Below are 19,098 nucleotides of genomic sequence, written 5' to 3' on the forward strand. Positions count from 1 at the left end.
CAGGAGGCGGAGCTTGCAGTGAGCCAAGATTGTGCCACTGTACTCCAGCCTGGGCAACAGAGCGAGACTCCATCTCAAAAAAAAAAAAGAATTGCAATTCTAATTGTGGTAATAAAACTGATAAAATAGGTGATGACGGTGATAAACTGATAAACATCCTGTGGTTTTGGATAATAATTTTATCCACCCATGCCTTTTATCAGAGGCAGTCTTGGGGTTAAGACTATGTGTTTTGCAGTCAAGCTCTGGGTTTGAATCCTGGCCCTTCTGCTTATTAGCTGTGTGATCCTGGATGGCTTTCCTAACCTTTTCTCTGCCTCAATTTTGTCTGTAAAGTGGGGATGATAATAGTACCTGCCTCCTAGGGTTAAAAGATTTAGTGCATAGATAGTGCTTTAAATGGTCCCTGACAGATGGCCTACCTTAATACCTATTAGCGACTGGGATCGCTTCTGGACACTTGCCATGTGCCAGGCATTGTACTACTAAAGGCCACATGAGGATGATCTCATGTAATTCTCATAATTATCACAACAATGCTGTGAAGTTGGTACCACTATTATTCCCGCTTTATAGATGAGAAAAATCCACAGCAAGATTACGTCATTTGCTAAGGACACATGGCTATTAACATACAACCTTCCTAGATGGTAGGACCATGTCTCTCTCTTTAGATCATGTGCCCTCCTCCTTCATCATAAAGAAATGTGAGACCACCATACTACCATCCCATTCTCAGGGTTGACAAATGGACCTTAAAGTGATGTTGCTCATCCCAAGCCATGAAGACACAAAATGTCATTGGCTTAACCTGAGTAAGGGTTTACGGTCCCTTGGGGCAAAGGTAAGCAGGAACAGAGAGACAGCTAAGCTAAGAATCCATCCCATCTCCTCGAGAAAGGGACTCTGCACTTAGGACTAAGCACACCACTGTACCTTAATCAGCTGCCTAAATTGGTCCCAGACTACTTCAGAAATAAATTTAAACTTTCTTGGTGTGAGGCCAGGGCAAGCTGGGAATGAAAGTGGCTTGAACAACACAAATATGAGGGGCAACATCCCAGTCCAAAGTGATCCTTGCATTACCTGCCATTTCCTTCTTGCCATGTACTTCTTCATCCGGTCCTTGGAGAGTTTCTTGGCCTCCATGTTCTTGGTATCTTTCATTAGCCATGGATGCTGAAGGCACTGTGTGCAGTCCAGGCGGTTTCTGACAGAGGCAGAGATAAGGAGATTTTTGAGCAGGAGGAGACCTCAGAGACCACTGGTTAGTTCAGAAATGGGAGGCCACCTGTCCCTGGTCATGAGGGCAGAGCCCAGGGCCCCCTGCTCCCAGACCATCCACCGTGATCAGGATCACTGTGCTCTTCACCTTTCTCCTCACTTGGTCTGGGTCACACTAACCAGAACTAGCATGGGTCGGTGTTATGAAAGCCCAAGCACCAAGGAAGTGACTGGGCTCCATTGCCTGCTCTTGGGGTTGAGGAAGAGTAAGTGCTGCAGGGCAGACGTTTCTGGGATCGGCTGGCACCCTATTCCAGGGTGGCATCATTCTGCTGCTCCCATGAGGGCTGGGGCCCACAGAGGCTAATCCTCCTGCCACCCTATCTGGAGGAGGGGAGAGTTAAACCCTAGGAAAAAATCTCCGACAATCACTGAACTTTCATGTTTTAGTCTTATGGTGTTGTTGAATATCAGGTTTTTCCTGTTACAACTCAAAGAAGTAGGTCCTGCCTATAACCTTGAATTATGACTACTTTAGAACTGCACTGAAGCTCACTTCATCTTTCTGAAAGCTCTGGGGATCTAGAAACATTTTAGAGCCATTGCCTTAACTGTAACAGGACTAAGAAAGCCTAAGAAAGCCTAAAGAACCAAATGCTAACATACATAGAAAAATGACTGGAAAGAAGTATAGCAAAATGTAGTGATCTTTAGGTAAAGGGATTATAGATGATTTAAATTTTATTATATTCTTCAAATCCTCTATAATTTTCATGCATTATTTTTATAGTAGGAAGGAATTTTTTTTTTAAGTGCTGATAGGTGGTGATTTCTGCTTGAAGAGAGGCTGGGTATAAGAGTTTATGGGAATTTGGTGTCTTGATCTATTTGAATAAGATGAGTTCTTTGGTGAATCCATTTTATGAGCACAGAGGATCCAGTACAGCCTGTTACTGACTTAATTCAAGGCCAGATGAGAAAATAAGATATGTACACACACAATACCTTGTTTACCAAATCTTCAGTGAATAAGGCTTGGATGACAAAAGCCATCCTTGTACCAGAGTTACTGAGGAGGTTTCCATCTCCTGAGGCACCTTGGGTGTCGGGGTCCCTCATATTGGAAGAGAATTTAGACTTCCCACACTATCTCAGTTCTCCTTGAGTCATGCCCATTTCTGATACAGGCTGTGACAGCAAAAGCCTAAAAAGATCTCATTGTCAAGGAGTGTAGAATGTGGCCTCTGGGGGAGTTTGGCCCTGAACTGGCTAAAAAGGACTGAGAGTGGGGTGCATCACAGGAAAGCCTGACAGAGCCATCTGAGACACTCCAATATTGCTCCTTCAGCAACTAACTGCGCCTTCCTGCCCCAAACAGCCATTCTTCCTCGGGGGAGCCATTGGCAGCCTCACAAGGCTGCAAAGTCACCTGGGAGTGCAGAGCCTCCTGCCTGCCCTGGAGCCAGGCCCCTCCCCTTCTCTCTAGCACACCACCCATGTCAACACCACCCTTCTTGGCAATGCTACAACTGCTCCCTGGGATTGCCAAGTATAGCTCCAAGCTCCTCGGCACCCCTACAGTCAGGCCCTGCCTCATCTAGTCACCTATTTGCAGAGTGGGTGAGCTGCCCAATAGGCCAGCTGTTCTCACCTGAGTCCCACTGCTCCCTTTCCCTACACATGCAGAGCCCAGGACAGTTCCTTCCAGGAGATTCTGTCTAGGCACACCCACTGCCCACCTTCAGCCAACCTCCCACTCTGGTCTCCTCTACAACTCCAAGCTCCAATCTTCTACTGAAACCTGGAGGGCTTGAGTGCCTGACCTTTCCCCACAGCCCATGCACGCTGACCTCCCACTGTTCACTTCCCTATGTTCACAGCTGCAGCAGGCACAGGTGGGGAACCTCAACAGAGGAGGAGCTGGGAGAGGGCTAAGCCCAGTGGTCTGGGATCATAGCCTCCCTTTGGCCAGATGTTAGAAGGTACCTGGCTGTATTCAAGCAGGCAGTTATTAAATAACTGAGATATAAAAAAACACTAAGGCAGAATAATAATAATAATCTGGGGATATGATCGGGACCCACAGAGAAGTTCTAAGATGCCCGTGTCCTCTGCTCTTGCTTGTTGAGAGGGTCCTTCCCCTGCAGTCCCTGAAGAGGGCTGTGGCTGGCCACAACTGTACCCAGAAAATAAGAAGGGCAGTCATTATTCACACAGAACAGCTGCCCCTCGCTCTGCAATGTGGTCAAGTGTCGCTTTTCAAGTCAGGTATCTGAGCCTCTGAAGGTGAATCCCATGTCTAGCTCTAGTGGGCAGGGCCTAGGAAGTCACCTCCCCGACCCACATGCACTTGGGTCTCTTACCATGCCCACCCTCCCTTCCTCAGGGAATGCTAGGAATGACCCAAGGCGGGGTGGCAAGGAGGGTGCCCCAACAGGCAAAGGAATCCCCCTTTGCTTCCCAACACAGGGCAGGGAGTGGCGAAGCAAAGACTGAAATCCCAACTCATTACTTCATATCTTTCTTCAGCAGATTACTGATGAAATCCTTGGCATCGTCGGAGATCTCATCAAATGCCTCGTCGTCGAAGTCCCAGGTGGCAGAGGTAACGTTGGCCAAGGTTTCGTTATCGTTGTCTCCCATGAAGGGGGAAAGGCCACTGACTCTGGAGAGACAAGAGCAGGAGAGCAGGTGTGGCTAGGAGAGGGCGCGACGACCAGGTGAGTGATAACTGAGGTCAAAGGCGAGGGTCAGCCAGCCTCCCCACCCCCAAACTCATGCTCTGTGGGCCTTGCACCTGCCTTTCTTCCACTTGTGGAAAGAAAAGAGGGTGTGGTTCACAGCCGTGTCTTTTCTTGGTCACCTGCCTCTTGACACCACCTACCTGTGAGGCTGAGGTGCAGTGGGTTGGCTTTAGATTACAGGCTTCTGCAGGGTACACGGCAGGGCTGATAAGTCCCTCTGTCCCGGTCTTCTATTATTCCCCAAAGCCCAGGCTAGAGCCTTCTCCAAGCCCCTTCCTCCCGTGCTCCTGCCCCCTCTCCGTGGACTGGGCACATGGTAGTGATCACCACTGCACCCTTCTGTCCCCTCCCTCCCACCTCTCTCCACACACCTTCAGCTCCAAGAAGAGGGCCCAGCAAATAGGAGAGGCTCAGTAAGTGAAGTGTGTGCCCGATGGACAGATGGACTTTGAATCAGCAATGTAGGTTCAGGGAACCTGAGGCATTTTTGCCAAACTAGAAAACTTCCCTATGAGGTGCTGTGGCAGAGGACAGAGTGCAGCCTCTCTGCTTGCTGGATGGCCTTGGACAATTCCCTGATCTGTGTCAGTTTTCTCCTCTAAAATGGAGAAGCTGCCATTTAACTATAGGGTGGTCACTTCTTCATCCTCATCATCATCATGATGGCAGCAGACATTCGTTGAACTTTTTCTATGTGCCAGGCACTGGGTCAAGTGCCTAAAACAAGTGAACTCACTTAATCTTAACACTGCCCTATGATGTAGGTAATTCTTATAGCTTTGTTTTACAGATGAGGGAATTGAGGCACAGCCCAGGCTCGAGTAACCTGCCCAAAGATTCGCAGCCAGTGAGATTGGAACCCAGGTATCTGCCTCTAGAGCCTGTCCTCTTAAATGCTCTACTATCCTAACATTTCTGTGAAGATGAAGTAAATTGCAGTGTTCAGCACTGGCACCAGGCCTGGTCCACAATAAGGAAGCAGTCCGTGCCCGGAGATCTCATGCAGTTCTGCTGGGTTCCCTCCACTGCCTCACCAAGCTGTGAGTGCAGGAATGACTTTATGACCAGCAGCTTAAGCCAAATAAACTTTATAAGGTAAAGAATTTCAAAACAAAATAGATAAGATTTGTGGCTTATTGACCTTACCTCTCACCTCTGTGCACCTCACCTTCATAGCAACAACTCACCCCACTGTTCATGCGGGCCTTGTGAGTCAGCCTTATGGGTGTTTGACCAGCACAGTTGCCCACAGTCCCACCCTTAGACAGGCCCTGTGCTTGGTTTAATGCTCTGCTGCTGTCATCTCAAGATTCTCAATAAGGTTTGAACAAGTGGCCCCACCTTTTATGTTGCAAATTATGTAGCTGTTTCTGCCCTGATCTCAGCTGAGCCCCATGAGATGGGTCTGGGGGCCAGGCAAGGTGGCTCACGCCTGTAATCCCAGCACTTTGGGAGGCCGAGATGGATGGATCACCTGAGGTCAGGAGTTTGAGGCTAGCCTGGCCAACATGGTGAAGCCCTGTCTCTACTAAAAATACAAAAATTAGCTGGGCGTGGTGGCAAGCACCTGTAATCCCAGCTACTCGGGAGGCTGAGGCAGGAGAATTGCTTGAACCCTAGAGGTGGGGGTTGCAGTGAGCCAAGATCGCACCATTGCACTCCAACCTGGGCGACAAGCGAAACTCAATCTCAAAAAAAAAAAAAAAAAAAAAAAAAGAGAGAGATGGGTCTGGGGCCCTCCTGCCATCAACCTGTCAAGTTAGAGCTTTACCAATGTCCCTTCTCCCAAATGCTTATGAATCCATCATCATCAGCCAAGCACTGACAGCTTCAGGAGTAAGGCTTTGGTTGAGTTTGACAGAACAAACCCCACTTGAAATACTGGAGAAAAACCTTGCCATGGGAGGAACCCTCTGGTGAAACCTTTTGTAAAGAGAAGAAAGCTTTTACAATGTGAATTGTCTCATCCTAATCAACATATTTGTGTTTCTGAGTAATAGATTTTTGTGGATGGGATTTTTTTTTTTAAGCAAGACCCTGATTTATGTTTTAAGAAGGCAAAGAGAATCATTCTCAGTCATGTCCCCACGAGGGAAGGGTGGGCATTTACCTGTCCCTGAGTCTGCACTGTTATCTGCTGCTCCTTTCCCCTCTCTGGGCCTCAGTTTCTCCTTTTTTTTGAGATGGAGTCTTGCTCTGTTGCCCAGGCTGGAGTGCAGTGGTGCGATCTCCGCTTGCTGCAAGCTCTGCCCCCTGGGTTCATGCCATTCTCCTGCCTCAGCCTCCTGAGTAGCTGGGACTACAGGTGCCCGCCACCACTCCCAGCTAATTTTTTTGTATTTTTAGTAGAGATGGGGTTTCACAGTGTTCGTTAGGATGGTCTCTATCTCCTGACCTCGTGATCCGCCTGCCTCGGCCTCCCAAAGTGCCGGGATTACAGGTGTGAGCCACCGTGCCTAGCCAGTTTCTCCTTTTATACATCAAGGAAACTAGGCTAGATTTCCTAGGGGCCTCCCAGCTCTCTCTGTCTCTGGGACCCTGACCCCCACATGGCCCATGCAAGCCCCATCAGGAAGCAGCCTGTCTCTTGCTTGTCAGCCACCTGCTGCTTCTTTACATTTTCCACTGGAAACAGAGAGGGGGGAAGTCCGGCAGTACTCCAAAAGATGCCAGGAAAAGCAAACAACCCTGCTGTGGAATGCAGAAAGTTCCCCTTCTGCAAACCTCCTTTCCTTATTAGGAACTATAATCCTGCAAAGATAGGTCTTAATCTCTGCAACTCTGGGCACAGTCAGGGAGAGCCTCCTCGCCTCTGGCCTCTGGCACTCCTCCTTCCTGGCAGCCTATCCATCTGAAATACTCTCCTCACCCTGCCTGGCTCCTCGCCTGCCCAAGTTCCTCCAGCATTCTCCCTATTAAAGAGCACGTGTCTCGAATAAAAAATGGAATACATACACAGCATGTTGACAAAGAGGGTGTTTGAATTTTCAGTAATGCTGTTGCTGGGTGGTGGGGTTTTACAGGATTTTTAAAAACCTTTTTGGGGAACTTTTTCTTTATTGCCAGAATTTGCATAAGGGATCATGTCCTTTAAGTTTTGTTTTTTTTTTTGAGATGGGGTCTTGTTCTATTGCCCAGGTTGGAGTGCAGTAGTGCGATCTCAGCTCACTGAACCTCTGGCTCAAGCGATCCTTCCACCTCAGTCTCCTGAGTAGCTGGAACCACAGGTGTGTGCCAACACATCTGGCTAATTTTTTGTATTTTGGTAGAGATGGGGTTTCACCATGTTGCCCAGGCTAGTCTCAAATTCCTGAGCTTAAGCAATCCTCCTACCTCTGCCTCCCAAAGTGCATTACAGGCATGAGCCACTGTGCCCAGCCTTGTCTTTTTATTTAGAAAATAGTCATTATTATTTTTTTTTAATTTTTTTGAGACAGAGTCTCACTCTGTCACCCAGGCTGGAATACAGTGGTGTGATCATGGCTCACTGCAGCCTCAACCTCCCCAGGCTCAGGTGACCCTCCCACCTAAGCCACCCGAGTAGCAGGGACCACAGGCGCATGCCACCATGCCCAGCTACCTTATGTATTTCTTGCAGAGATGGGTTTTTTGTTTGTTTGTTTGTTTGTTTGAGATGGAGTCTCGCTCTGTCGCCCAGGCTGGAGTGCAGTGGCACAATCTCGGCTCACTGCAAGCTCCGCCTCCCGGGTTCATGCCATTCTCCTGCCTCAGCCTCCTGAGTAGAGAGATGGGGTTTTGCCATGTTGCCCAAGCTGGTCTCAAACTCCTGGGCTCAGGCCATCCACTCACCTTGGTCTCCCAAAGTGCTGGGAGTATAGGCATGAGCCACTGCGCCCAGCTAGATAACAGTTATTATTTGTTAAAAAAATCAACCGGTCAACAAATAATGTTAGCATTAAAACACCTCTTTATCTCCCTGGTCTTATCTAGTTTTTAACTAATGGATTGATCTGTTTTTCACAAAATTGTAATCAGTCTGGGCAAGTCCTTGGATGCTTTACTTTTTCTTCACTGGATGTATCAAGTACAGCCAGACTCTACACGTTGATTTTTAATGGTCAAATTTTAGTCTTTGTGCTGATGAAACACAATGGTCATGAATGCAGGGCATTCTAATTTCTTAGTTCTCAGCTCATTACAAAAGAAATTCCCCCAGGGAATCTGATGTGGAGGCCTGTTTGGCTCTAGGGGCAGAAGGTTAGGAGAGGAGAGGGTGCAGAAATGCCTCTTGGCATTTCTGTGTGTGTGTGTGTGTGTGTGTGTGTGTGTGTGTGTGTGTGTGTGTGTGTGTGTTTTAAGAAATGGGGGTCTTACTCTATCAGCCAGGCTGGTCTTGAACTCCTGACCTCAAGTGATCCTCCCATCACAGCATCCTGAGTAGCTGGGACCACAGGTGCACACTACTGCACCTGGCTTCTGTGTTGTGTTTCAAGCAGCAGACAGATGCCCCGACTGTACCAGTGGCCAGCTAAGGGGACCACATATCTGCTGATGGAACTACTGACTGCTAGGAAGGGGTTAGTCTTGTATCCATATTAGCCATCTGATACTCTGGTGGGAGAGCGGAGAGGGCTGAGTAGGTCTACAGGAAGAGCTGTGCATCATTTTGTGGACTGGCTGAGGAAGCAGCAACCTGGGGTTTAGTTGTGTTAGTATAAGTTGAAGGTGGTGGCTGGGCTTGGGGAGGGAACAGGAATCCTAGGGCTGGAATCAGAGCGTATTTCCAGGCTCAGCAGCACAGAGGGCAGCGGCAGCCCCAGGTGGGGAAGGCAGAGGTTACTGGATCTGGCTGAGGAGCCCTGCAGTCAGACCCTGGTCTGAGGAGGCCCCCAATGCCCCGGCACTGTGACCCCTCCTCAGCTGACTGGGCAGCTGTCACCGGAAGAGCTGACCTGCCTCCCTGCCATACACACCTCTCCTCCCTCCTGGCATCTCCTGACCACACACCAGGGTGGGGAGGGACAGCTGACAGCTGTCTGCACCATGGTGGGTGTTGGACAAACAAACAAGCATGAATGGGAAGGCTGTGCTGCTGGGCCTGGTCAGGAAGAGACAGAAGGAGGAAGCAGAGCAGCCATTGCTGGTTCACTCTGGCTTGAGGGAGGCTGGGAGAGAAGGCATTGTGGAACAGGGTGAGGGAAGGGCTCGGAGAAGAGCTGTTGTGGCCTCCCCACAGGTAGCAAGGAAGTACCAAGTCCAGGAAGTAGGGGAGGGAGACAGCAGGGGGAGGAGGGCTCTTTTTTTTTCTTTTTTTGAGACGGCTCCCAGGCTGGAGTGCAGTGGTGCAATCTCAGCTCACTGCAAGCTCCACCTCCCGGGTTCACGCCATTCTCCTGCCTCAGCCTCTCCGAGTAGCTGGGACTACAGGCGCCCGCCACCACACCCGGCTAATTTTTTGTATTTTTTAGTAGAGACGGGGTTTCACCGTGGTCTCGATCTCCTGACCTTGTGATCCGCCCGCCTCGGCCTCCCAAAGTGCTGGGATTACAAGCGTGAGCCACTGCGCCCGGCCTGGGAGGAGGGCTCTTAAACGGAGGCGGGCTTAGGATTTCTTCCGTATGGAAGTGTGGCCTCCAGCTCTCTGGTGTTCTCGCTTCCTGCCAGAAACCACATGGCTATTGCTAACTTCAGAAGGTCTCTAGGTACTCACACAACCTACTATCTCCCTTCAGGATCTGAGGTGAGAGTGTGGGGGCTCCACGACCCCATCCTGCTCCTTCCCTATAGGGCCAGGAACTGCCCTGATGGCTGGGCTGGGTGGGAGAGAGTAAAGTCACATCGTCCTATGGTGACACGGTCTGTTGCCTTCCCTTCCAACTCCCTGGCCTCTCCATCTCTCACTAGCCCCAGAAAGGAGAACAAGAGGGGCTCTCTGGTACAAAGGTGGAAGTTGACCTGACAGGGACTGCCCAACAGATGACTAGCCTCCAAAGAGAGGGACAGAGTGGGGCGGAGGATGCCATGAGAGCCACCAGAGAGCCTCTTTTGGGTGCTCCCAGCCATGGCTCTGGAGTTCTGCATAGCAGGAGCTTAAAGGAAACCATCTCCTTGGCGCCAATGTTTGTTTTCAGCACCACCCTCTGCTGAGAGCCCTGGCTTGGGAGGGGAACTCCCTGACTTCCATCCATGCTGAAAGAGCCAGCCTGGAAAAGCCCCAGAGGGCAGTGGCTCACAGTGGGGGTCCAGGACCTAAGATGTGGCACAGGATTGATCCAGGCTGAGTCTGTGCCACCTGGCCTGGGTCCTTGCCACACACACCCCTCCTCCTTCCTGACACCCTTCTGCCCAAGCACCGGCAGCATCAAAGCTATCTTCTCCCCATTTCCAAAACTCTGCCCTAGTTCGCTTTAAAAGCAATCTGGTAAACAAGGTAGCATAGTGCCCAAATTACTATGTTCCTCCACCTAAAAGAACTCTCATTTGACAATAAAGTGCCCTATGACCCAGTTATTCTAGTACTAGATTATATATCCAACAGAAATGTAGAAATATATTCACTGAAACACGTGAACCAGAATGCTTCCAATGGCCAAACTGGAACCCACTCAAAAGCCTATCAAAGCAGAATGGATAAGTTAACTGGATTATATTCACACAATGGGATACTGCATAACACTGAGAATAAACAGTCTACAGTGACACATAGTTCTATGAATGAATCTCACAAACGATGTCAAGCAAAAAAAGCCAGACACTTCTTTCTGTATGATTTCATTGACATTAGCCATGAGGGTAATGGTGACCTCTGGGGGTTGGTAACAGGGAGGGGCGCCAGAGGGCTGTGGGGGCCTGGCAGTGATTGGTTTCTTGATCTGGGTAGAGGTTACACAGGTGAAAACTTAGTGAGCAGTCTAGTCACTGCTCTGTCACTGACCAGTAGAGAGACCAATTGTCCTGGTTTGCCTGGGACTGTTCCCATGTTAGCACCGAAAGTCCCATATCCTGGCAGACTGGGATGACTGGTCCCCTGGCCCAACTGTGGGAAGTGGGCAGCCACATGGGCTTCCTTGGCCTCTGTCACCTCAACGCCACATGAAGATGGAATCCCTGCCATGACCCACTCTTGGGTTTGTTCTGAGGATCAAACAAGGTCCTATGCGAAAATCTGTAGCTGCAGAAGATCCTGATGCCATGGCAGTCGGAAAACCCACTGAAGAATAAACAGTAAGGCAAGTCTCCATGATGGCTGGAGGGGGACCCTGGGACCAAGCCAGACCACAGGGCAGCTGGGGCTGAACAGAGAGAGCTGACCAAGGACTGCTTCTCAAGGGTCTGGTGTTTTTCCCAGGGCCAGAGGTTAGCACTGCCCAGGCCTGGGGCTGCCCTGAAAGGGGCAGGCTGGCCCTGCCCCCTACCCTGCTGTTCCTTACTTATCTAGGGAGCCAGGAGTCAAGCTCCAGTCCAGCTGCTGTCTCCACTTGTCAGCGCTCCTTCTCCAAGAGGGGGCGGGGCAGGGAGACAGGCAGGGAAATGCACACTTGGCCCGGGGTTTTTCTGCTGATCCGGGGAAGGCTGTGGTGGTGGAGCTAATCCCAGGCAGGAAACAGGATAACTGTCTGGGCTACAATGCCTGTGGTGCAGGTTCCACTGAGGGGACTGTCCTAACAGGCCACAGTGAGTAAAGCTCCTGAGCATGTGAAAAAGTCACATTGTACAAAAGTCACCCCACTTCTGCTAAAGTTTTCGTAACACTGGTTTCTAAACCTGGCTGTGCAAATCGCCCAGAACCTTCTCTCACACTGGAGTCTGAAGGCCTCAGGGGTCTAAGAAAATATTCATAGAGGTCTTCTTCATTTTCTATGAAACTGTTAGATTTTTCCTTTTGACAGTAAAAACATTATCGAATGAAAGCATACGCATCTGCATCTTTGGGGACACCATCCCATAACTGCATGTGGCCACACAGGTTCAGGGGCTGCCACACAAGTTCTGAGACTAATGACTGTCCGCACCCTGGGGCTTCAGGGACTAAAGCAGCCAGACCACACCGACAGAGTGTTCTCAAGCCTTGTTACTCAGAGCGCAGTCATTGAACCAGCACATTCGCAAACCTAGAGCCTGTTAGAAATGTGGCATTCCAGGTCACCCAGACCTGAACAAAAACCCTGCAAGGTAAGGAGCCGCCTAGGTGAGTCAGGCATGCTAATGTTTGTGAAGCCCCGGCCTAGATGGCTGGCCTCCCCTCTCCTGCATTATTGTTCATTGAAATGGCTTTGGATTTCCCACCTGATTTTTCAGTTCTAATTACTGTATTACTTTCTTTTATCTGTTAGTCCCATTGAAGGCTCGATCATCAATAGTGTTTATTAATTCACCCATATACTAGATTCAGAGATGAGGCTGGTAGTTGGGGTCCCCATGCCATGGGGATGGAGTGCTATGCCCTGAAGACAATGAGGATGCCCAGAGATTCGCCCCTGGCCTCCTGCTCTCCTTCTTTGTAGACCCACACAAGTGAGGTTTTATTACTTGGTGCCAGCCACATTTCCCACCCTCCTGACCAAAGGCCCCAGGCTGGCCAGCCTTGGAGACAGTGAGCACCCAGAATGGGGATCTTGGCATGTGTAGCTACATGATGCTACAGAATATGCATGCTACTGACTCCCTGGGAGCCCAGGAGCAGGGTGGGCTGCCAGAGATGGGAGGGGAGGCTGCCACCCTCCTGACTCTGGGGCGGGCTCCCCATCATGACAATGGCAGGGCAGCCTGGGGACCCTCCTGTGGAACCCTCAGCCCCCACCCACCGGTCCACCAAGTGGTCCACCAGTCCACCAAGTGCCCCAGGACTCACAGGATGTAGCAGATGACCCCAATGCTCCACATGTCTGTGGCGTAGCCGATGGGCTCATAGTTGATCACTTCAGGAGCCACAAACTCCGGGGTGCCAAAGAGGACCTTCAGAGACCCTGCGTTCTCTGAAACCAGGATGGAGAAGGATAAATTGCCAGCACATCACGGAGCCACCTTGAGGCCAGCAGCTGCCCGAATCTGTGTGTTGACCCCAACCTGGGAGGGGCCAGACACAGGCTTCGGCACAGAGAACAGGCACAGAGACATCTGACCTCCTTGTTAAACAGGTGCGTCAACATGCCAGTGAAACCGACAAACTGCACACTCACCTCAAATGTCCTGTGCAGGGTGGGCAGGGGGAGAAGAGGCCGTTAAAGCACCCGCCCCGAATGGTCTTTTTGTGAGTCTCTCTCATGAGTTAGTTCCCCTAGGCAGGGACTGTGACTTATGCTTAATAATAATCTCTAGCATTCACTACGTCCTATGTACCCCACCGGCAGCTTTATAAGGGTTCTTACCCACCCTAAGGGGTAGGTATAATGCCCGTGCTACTGAGGACATGAGTGAGGCCCAGGGGAGTGCAGTGATTTCCCCACCCGGTTAACAAGTGGTGGCCAGGACTCAAGCCCAGGTAGTCCGACTCCTGAGCCATGCTTACCACTGCTCCTCCCTCCTGCTTCTCCTACTCCTCATGCAGCTTCATGGCTGTCCTTCAGGAGCTACTGGGAGGGTAGTCGGGAGAGGCTTCAACCCCAGGGTGGTACCTCTTGGCCATAAAGGACCAGAGATGCCTGTTAATATGTGCAAAAGGCAGGTACCTGTGGGCTATATCTGGTCTTGCTTAACTTCGCAGAGCTCATAGCAAATGTTCTAAAACAAAGCATTTAACAGCCCTCAGATGTGAAAGCTCTGCTCCAATTCCTGCCTCTCAGCCCTTTCTGCTACATTTTTGCCACTTCTCAGTTCTCTGGTCCTTGGTGGACACGGTCATTCCCACAATATCCCTCATCAGTGGACCCTGGACATTGTGTTCCCTGGGCTCTGACACTGCCGACTCCTGAGGACAGCAGCCTCTCTATTCGTTTAATTTATTGGTGGTCACTGTGCAAAGGCAGGCCCTGTATGCCAGCCACTGCCCCTACCCTGTCCTGTTAGCAGGAGTGAGCAGAGCAGAGCAGGCACATGCGCCCAGCGCTGAGGCATGTTTCTCACCTGCCCGCGCTGACCACCAGACCGGTCATAGTCTATCGGAACCTCGCCTCCCCTTGCCCCTTTCCTCTGTATGACCAACACAGCCTCAGCCAGCACTGAGCATCCTAGGAGGCGTTTATTGGGTGGCATTCATTTGGCCCCTCCTTTCTATTCCCCGCAGGGTGGTGAAATAAAGCCAGCTCACCCCCGCCCTAGGGCTCCTTGCTAGCAGGGCAGTGGCTGAGAAGGGAGGATGAAGCTGTTTCCTCAATCACTGGGACATCAAAGGGCTGCCGAGGCGGGCTGGATGCAGGCAGAATGTAAGCCAGGCAGGCACCTACCAAAGTGCTTTCACGGCTGGCCTTGAGACCCTGACCACCTCCCCCTCTGTGACCTCTCTCCTGGCTAGCATAAGAATCAGAGGTGCTGCAGAGCACCCTGAGCAAGGTCTGGGGTCCTTGTTCCAATCCCAGCACATCCCCTGGCTCACAGTGGGACCTCCTGGGCAAAGCTATTGTGAACCTTTGTTTCCTAGTCTACAAGTTGGGGCTCATAAAATCTACCCTGCTCACCTCCTGGTGAGAATCATAGGGATTATTTTTTATGTGAAAGTGCTTAATGTGTACAGTATGATGCAGATGTGCAGAGCCACCATCATCAAAATGACTTTTGCTGCTAATGGCACCAGAGTGAAAAACAAAAGGGGATAATCATCATCATATATACAGCTAACACCTAAGCAGTCTTACTATGTGCAAGGCACTCTTCCCATCCCTTTACCTATATTAACACATTTGATCCTCCTAACAAATCTGTGAGTTAGGTCCTACTATGATCCCACTTTTCTGATGGGGAATTTGAGGCTTACTGTCACATCTAGTATGTGGTAGGCGTAGGATTCGAACCTGAGAAGTCTTCATGGTCTCGGATTTAGCCCCAATACTGTATGTTTCCTCTCACACTCAGTGTGAGAGGAAACGGCCACTGCAATACACACTGGTGTCCATGGGAAAGGCAGATGAGCCTTACCCAGCCTCCTGGCCAGACCAAAGTCGATGAGCTTGATCCTGGTGCCTGTCTTGTTGACACACATGATGTTCTCCGGCTTGAGGTCCAGGTGCACGATGCCCTGCTTGTGGATGTACTCCACCCCCTCTGAGATCTGCCGCATGTACTTGATGCACTCGCGCTCCGTTAGCTCAAAGTCCTCGTCAATGATGCGCTCAAACAGCTCACCTCCTGACACGCTGTGGGAACATGTGCACGAGGTCAAGCCACAAGCTCATGGAAGCCAGGCTGGCAGGGAGTCTGGCCAGGGTAGACTGCGGGTAGGAAAAACTGGCAGGAAAGCCCAGGGAATGGGGGTGATGGGCAATTCCTGAATCCCCACCCTCCAACATGGGAGAAGGGTCAGGGCTTCCTGGTTTCCCATCAGGGAACTCTGCCCTGCACCCTCTAAGCTGCTGGGGACTCAAGGAAGCATCTACGCTAGGCAGTTTCAGAGGTGGGTGTGAACACAGAGATCCAGACATGATCTTCTTAGCAAAAAGAGTGACCTCTAAACAGTCTCTTTCCTTCAAATGACCACACATGCCTAAGGGAACATTCTGGTACCCTAGCCGTGTCTTTTAGTCACAGGGAACTCAAGTTCAAAATACTCACAGTTCCCACAAGCCTTTGTTTTGCATAGCCAGGAACGGAAAAATACCTTCCATCTTCAATAATGAGCCTCAGCAAATTTTCTAAAATTAGTTGGCTGTAACTCATTATACCTACAGCTGTGACAGATTTGCTTACTCTGGCCAGGCCTATAGTATTGGTTTACTCCCTGCAGTCATAATTAACTGGTCTCCCTTGGACCCCTTCCTTACCCCAGCTGTGTAATCCTTTCTACCTGGATAGGCTTTGGATCCTGGCTATTTCTAGTGAACTTTGCTTCTGCAGCCACAGGCATGCATCCTCTGCTAGGGACTGCCCCGGGGTCTCAGTCGTCAGCATATTGCCCTTCAGTGCAAATGCATGGCCCCACCAGCTGAGTTGCACAAGTCCTCTCTGTTCCCCTGTCCTAGCCCTCTGACCCACCTTTCTTGGTCTCTGCTTAGCAAGTTTAAAGCATCTCTCTGGTAACTTATGCAGCACCCAGATATCAGTAAGCTTGCTTTTCTTTTTTTCTTTTTCAATTTTTTTTTTTTTTTTTTTGGTAGAGACAAGGAGTTCAAAGTTATGTTGAGCTATGATCACACAACTGCACTCAAGCCTGGGTGACAGAGCAAGACCCTGTCTCAAAAGCGAAAGAAAGGAAAGGAAGGAGGAGGGGAGGGGAGCCCAAGCTGGTCTGGAACTCCTGGTCTCCAGCGGTTATCCCACCTCAGCCTCCCAAAGTGCTGGGATTACAGGCATAAGCCATCATGCCTGGCCTATAACCTTCCTTCCTTCCTTCCTTCCTTCCTTCCTTCCTTCCTTCCTTCCATCCAGCCTGCCTGCCTCCCTCCCTCCCTTCCCTCCCTTGCCTCCCTCCTTCTCCCCTCCCCTCCCCTCCTTCTTCCTTTTCTTTCTTTCGCTTTTGAGACAGGGTCTTGCTCTGTCATCCAGGCTTGAGTGCAGTTCTGTGATCATAGTTCAACATAACTTTGAACTCCTGGGCTCAAGCGATCCCCTTGCCTCAGCCTCCCAAGTAGCTAGGACTACAGGTATATGCCACCGCACCTGGCTAATTTTTTAAATGTTTTGTAGAGACAGGGTCTCTGTCACCCAGTCATAAGCTCATGTTTCTGCAGTGGCCTGTAGGTCCACCAGTTGAACAAGGCCGGGTGGGTTCTGGACCTGTCCTCTTGCAAGGGTATTTCCTCTCCTACAGAGAGTCCTCACGAAGAGGAAAGGAGCTGAGTTTGAATCCTGCTGCTGCCTTTTATGAGCTGTGTGACATTGGGCAAGTTGCTTAACCTTTCTGAGTCCCTGTTTCCTTATCTATCCCTGCCTCATAGAGTTTTTAGGAATGTAGGAACCTTTGTAAAGTATCATGCCTAACACACAGAAGGTGCTCAACACTTATTACTTATCGTTTGATAAGCTGTGGTGGGCTAGGTGGATCTTGTCACTGACCCCTGCAGGAGAGAGACAGGGATGCACTGTGGGGCCCAGCATACCACAGCCTCTGCCACGTGACACACACATTCACTTCTGGAAGGGCTGAACTGGAGAAGGTCAGTCTGTGCCAGTGACAGCTGGAGGGAGCTAGAACTCACACTTTAAAACCCATCTGAGAAGAAGGTCCCCAAATGGCCAGCAGGTGGCGCTCTTGTCCTTATGCCCTCCATTTCTACTGCTCTCTACCAAGTCAAACTCTCATCTACATTCTTAGGTCTCAGCCAGTTCTTAATATCTCTGTGCTTCATTTTCCTCATCTGTAAGATGCAGATTAAAAACAGCCTCACCTCACAGGGTGGTTCCAAAGACTAAATGAGTCAACACAGGTAAAGTGCTTGGAAGTATCTGGCACACAGTCAATGCTCAATATTAATGATCAATTTTCTATGTAAAGAATCACTTGGGGCTCTTATTAAAAATACAAATTCCCAAGCTCTTCCTTGGAGATTTTGATTTAGAAAGTCTTGGGAGAGATCTGAGGATCTATATTTGTAATAATTACCCCAGGTCATCCTTATGATCAGACAAGTTTGAGAAATACTGGCTTACTCAACTACCACTCCTGGGAGACCAGCTGAAATTCACACCCTCTGAAAAAGTCACTCCCCATTTCTTCACATGGAATGATCTTTCCCTCACTGGGCATCCATGGCCTTATGTCCACAGCCTTGTCTCTGCACTTTCCATGGCCTTATGTCCATGGCCTCGTCTCTGCACTTTCTGTATCAAGTTGGCTTTGCCTTGAAGTTCTGAATACATCACAGGTGCCAAGCTCATCTCTAGACCCTTATTTGCCTCCGACTATATTTGGCACAGACAAGGTGCTCCAAAATGTTTACATTTAAATTTTAAATATTCTGAAAAAGCAAGCAACCATTGTTTTCAATGCCCTTGGAAACGTCTGAGGCAATGAGTGGTGGGAATCTGAGCCATGGAGATAATTCTTGCTGCATTTCTGGAGGAAACCTATTCAATATAAATTCAAATAGGTTCAATCCTATTCATACATACTTATTATATTTTGAAAACTGTTCCTATGGTTCAACTTTCTAAGATGGAAGGGGTTAAACAGGCAGGATTAATGGTTCTGTGGGTTTCTCTTCAAAATACTCAATGCTATGGGTGGAAAATATTGGTTTGATAGACAGCAACTGCCACCCACAGAAATGGGATAATGCCAAGGGCCAAGATTAGGCTTAATAAATTAATGGTGAGTGAGTGAATGACTAAATAAATAAGTGATCCCTATCCTAAGAAATCAGATTCATCCCCCAAACCCTAGACCTTGGCTAGCCCTCATAGGAAGCAAGAAGGAATGGTGCTATCAGGGGACTCAAGACCCTCTGCTCCTTGCCCTGTGGCAGCCAGCTGGAACGTCCTTTGATAAATTTTGCTAATAGTAGCACAAACATGAGATAAGCCATGGATGACACAGCTTAAACTTCACATTATCTTCAATGCTCAGGGTCCCACCACCACCTGGCATGTCCCAAGCACTTCCAAAAGGACAATCCCAAGTAGGCCAGGGGCCTGAAGGAACCACTGTGTCAGACCAAACTGCTATATGGTGGGGGCTCATCTAGTAATCAGAAGTCAGAAAGGCTGAAGACACATTCGTTACTATTTCCCACTAGATCTGAGGCAACTGAACTTAAGGCTGGGACCCTGGAATACATTTCCATTGTTCTATCGCCAGGCATCATCCTTCTTTTAATCTCAGTTTCTCCATCCAACAAGGTTAGCACATTGCACGGGTGAAAACCATCCTTTCCCTTCTCAGTGGTCAAGTCTTAGAATGTTTAAGCTGGAAAGGATGTATAGATGGAGTATGAACCTGTTCCCTTCTTCTTTGGTTGACTGAGTTCTTACCAAGTTCCTAACTCTTGGCGACCTGGCCAAGGTCCCAAGTGCAGGCAAATCTTCTGGTATCTGGGCATGGAAGACCTGCTGCTGTCCACAGGGGAGGCATGGGGTGGAGGGA

The 19,098-nt window shown here is 49.7% G+C and overlaps 1 protein-coding gene and 1 long non-coding RNA gene across 14 annotated transcripts in view; one reads left to right on the forward strand and one right to left on the reverse strand.

Moving 5' to 3' along the window:
• The window catches only part of LOC129470956 (uncharacterized), a 66,074-nt gene that overhangs the window by 46,705 nt on the left and 271 nt on the right, over positions 1–19,098 (forward strand). For 7 of the 12 annotated variants that reach the window (XR_008653441.2, XR_010118483.1, XR_010118486.1 and 4 more), the window contains 2 exons: positions 3,754–3,944; positions 4,759–13,066. This is a non-coding gene — a long non-coding RNA (uncharacterized lncRNA). The remainder of the gene's footprint in view (positions 1–3,753; positions 3,945–4,758; positions 13,067–19,098) is intronic. The other 5 variants (XR_010118479.1, XR_008653440.2, XR_010118484.1 and 2 more) reach the window with 1 other exon arrangement.
• Positions 1–19,098, reverse strand: part of MYLK (myosin light chain kinase) — a 279,682-nt gene that overhangs the window by 13,404 nt on the left and 247,180 nt on the right. For both annotated transcript variants that reach the window (XM_055258971.2, XM_063630182.1), the window contains 4 exons: positions 15,000–15,217; positions 12,781–12,904; positions 3,737–3,889; positions 1,087–1,210 (listed from right to left, as the gene is read on the reverse strand). In XM_055258971.2, the coding sequence (XP_055114946.2) occupies positions 1,087–1,210; positions 3,737–3,889; positions 12,781–12,904; positions 15,000–15,217 (619 nt within the window). The remainder of the gene's footprint in view (positions 1–1,086; positions 1,211–3,736; positions 3,890–12,780; positions 12,905–14,999; positions 15,218–19,098) is intronic.

This window comes from Symphalangus syndactylus, chromosome 21 (assembly GCF_028878055.3).
Source record: "Symphalangus syndactylus isolate Jambi chromosome 21, NHGRI_mSymSyn1-v2.1_pri, whole genome shotgun sequence".
Lineage (NCBI taxonomy): Eukaryota > Metazoa > Chordata > Mammalia > Primates > Hylobatidae > Symphalangus > Symphalangus syndactylus.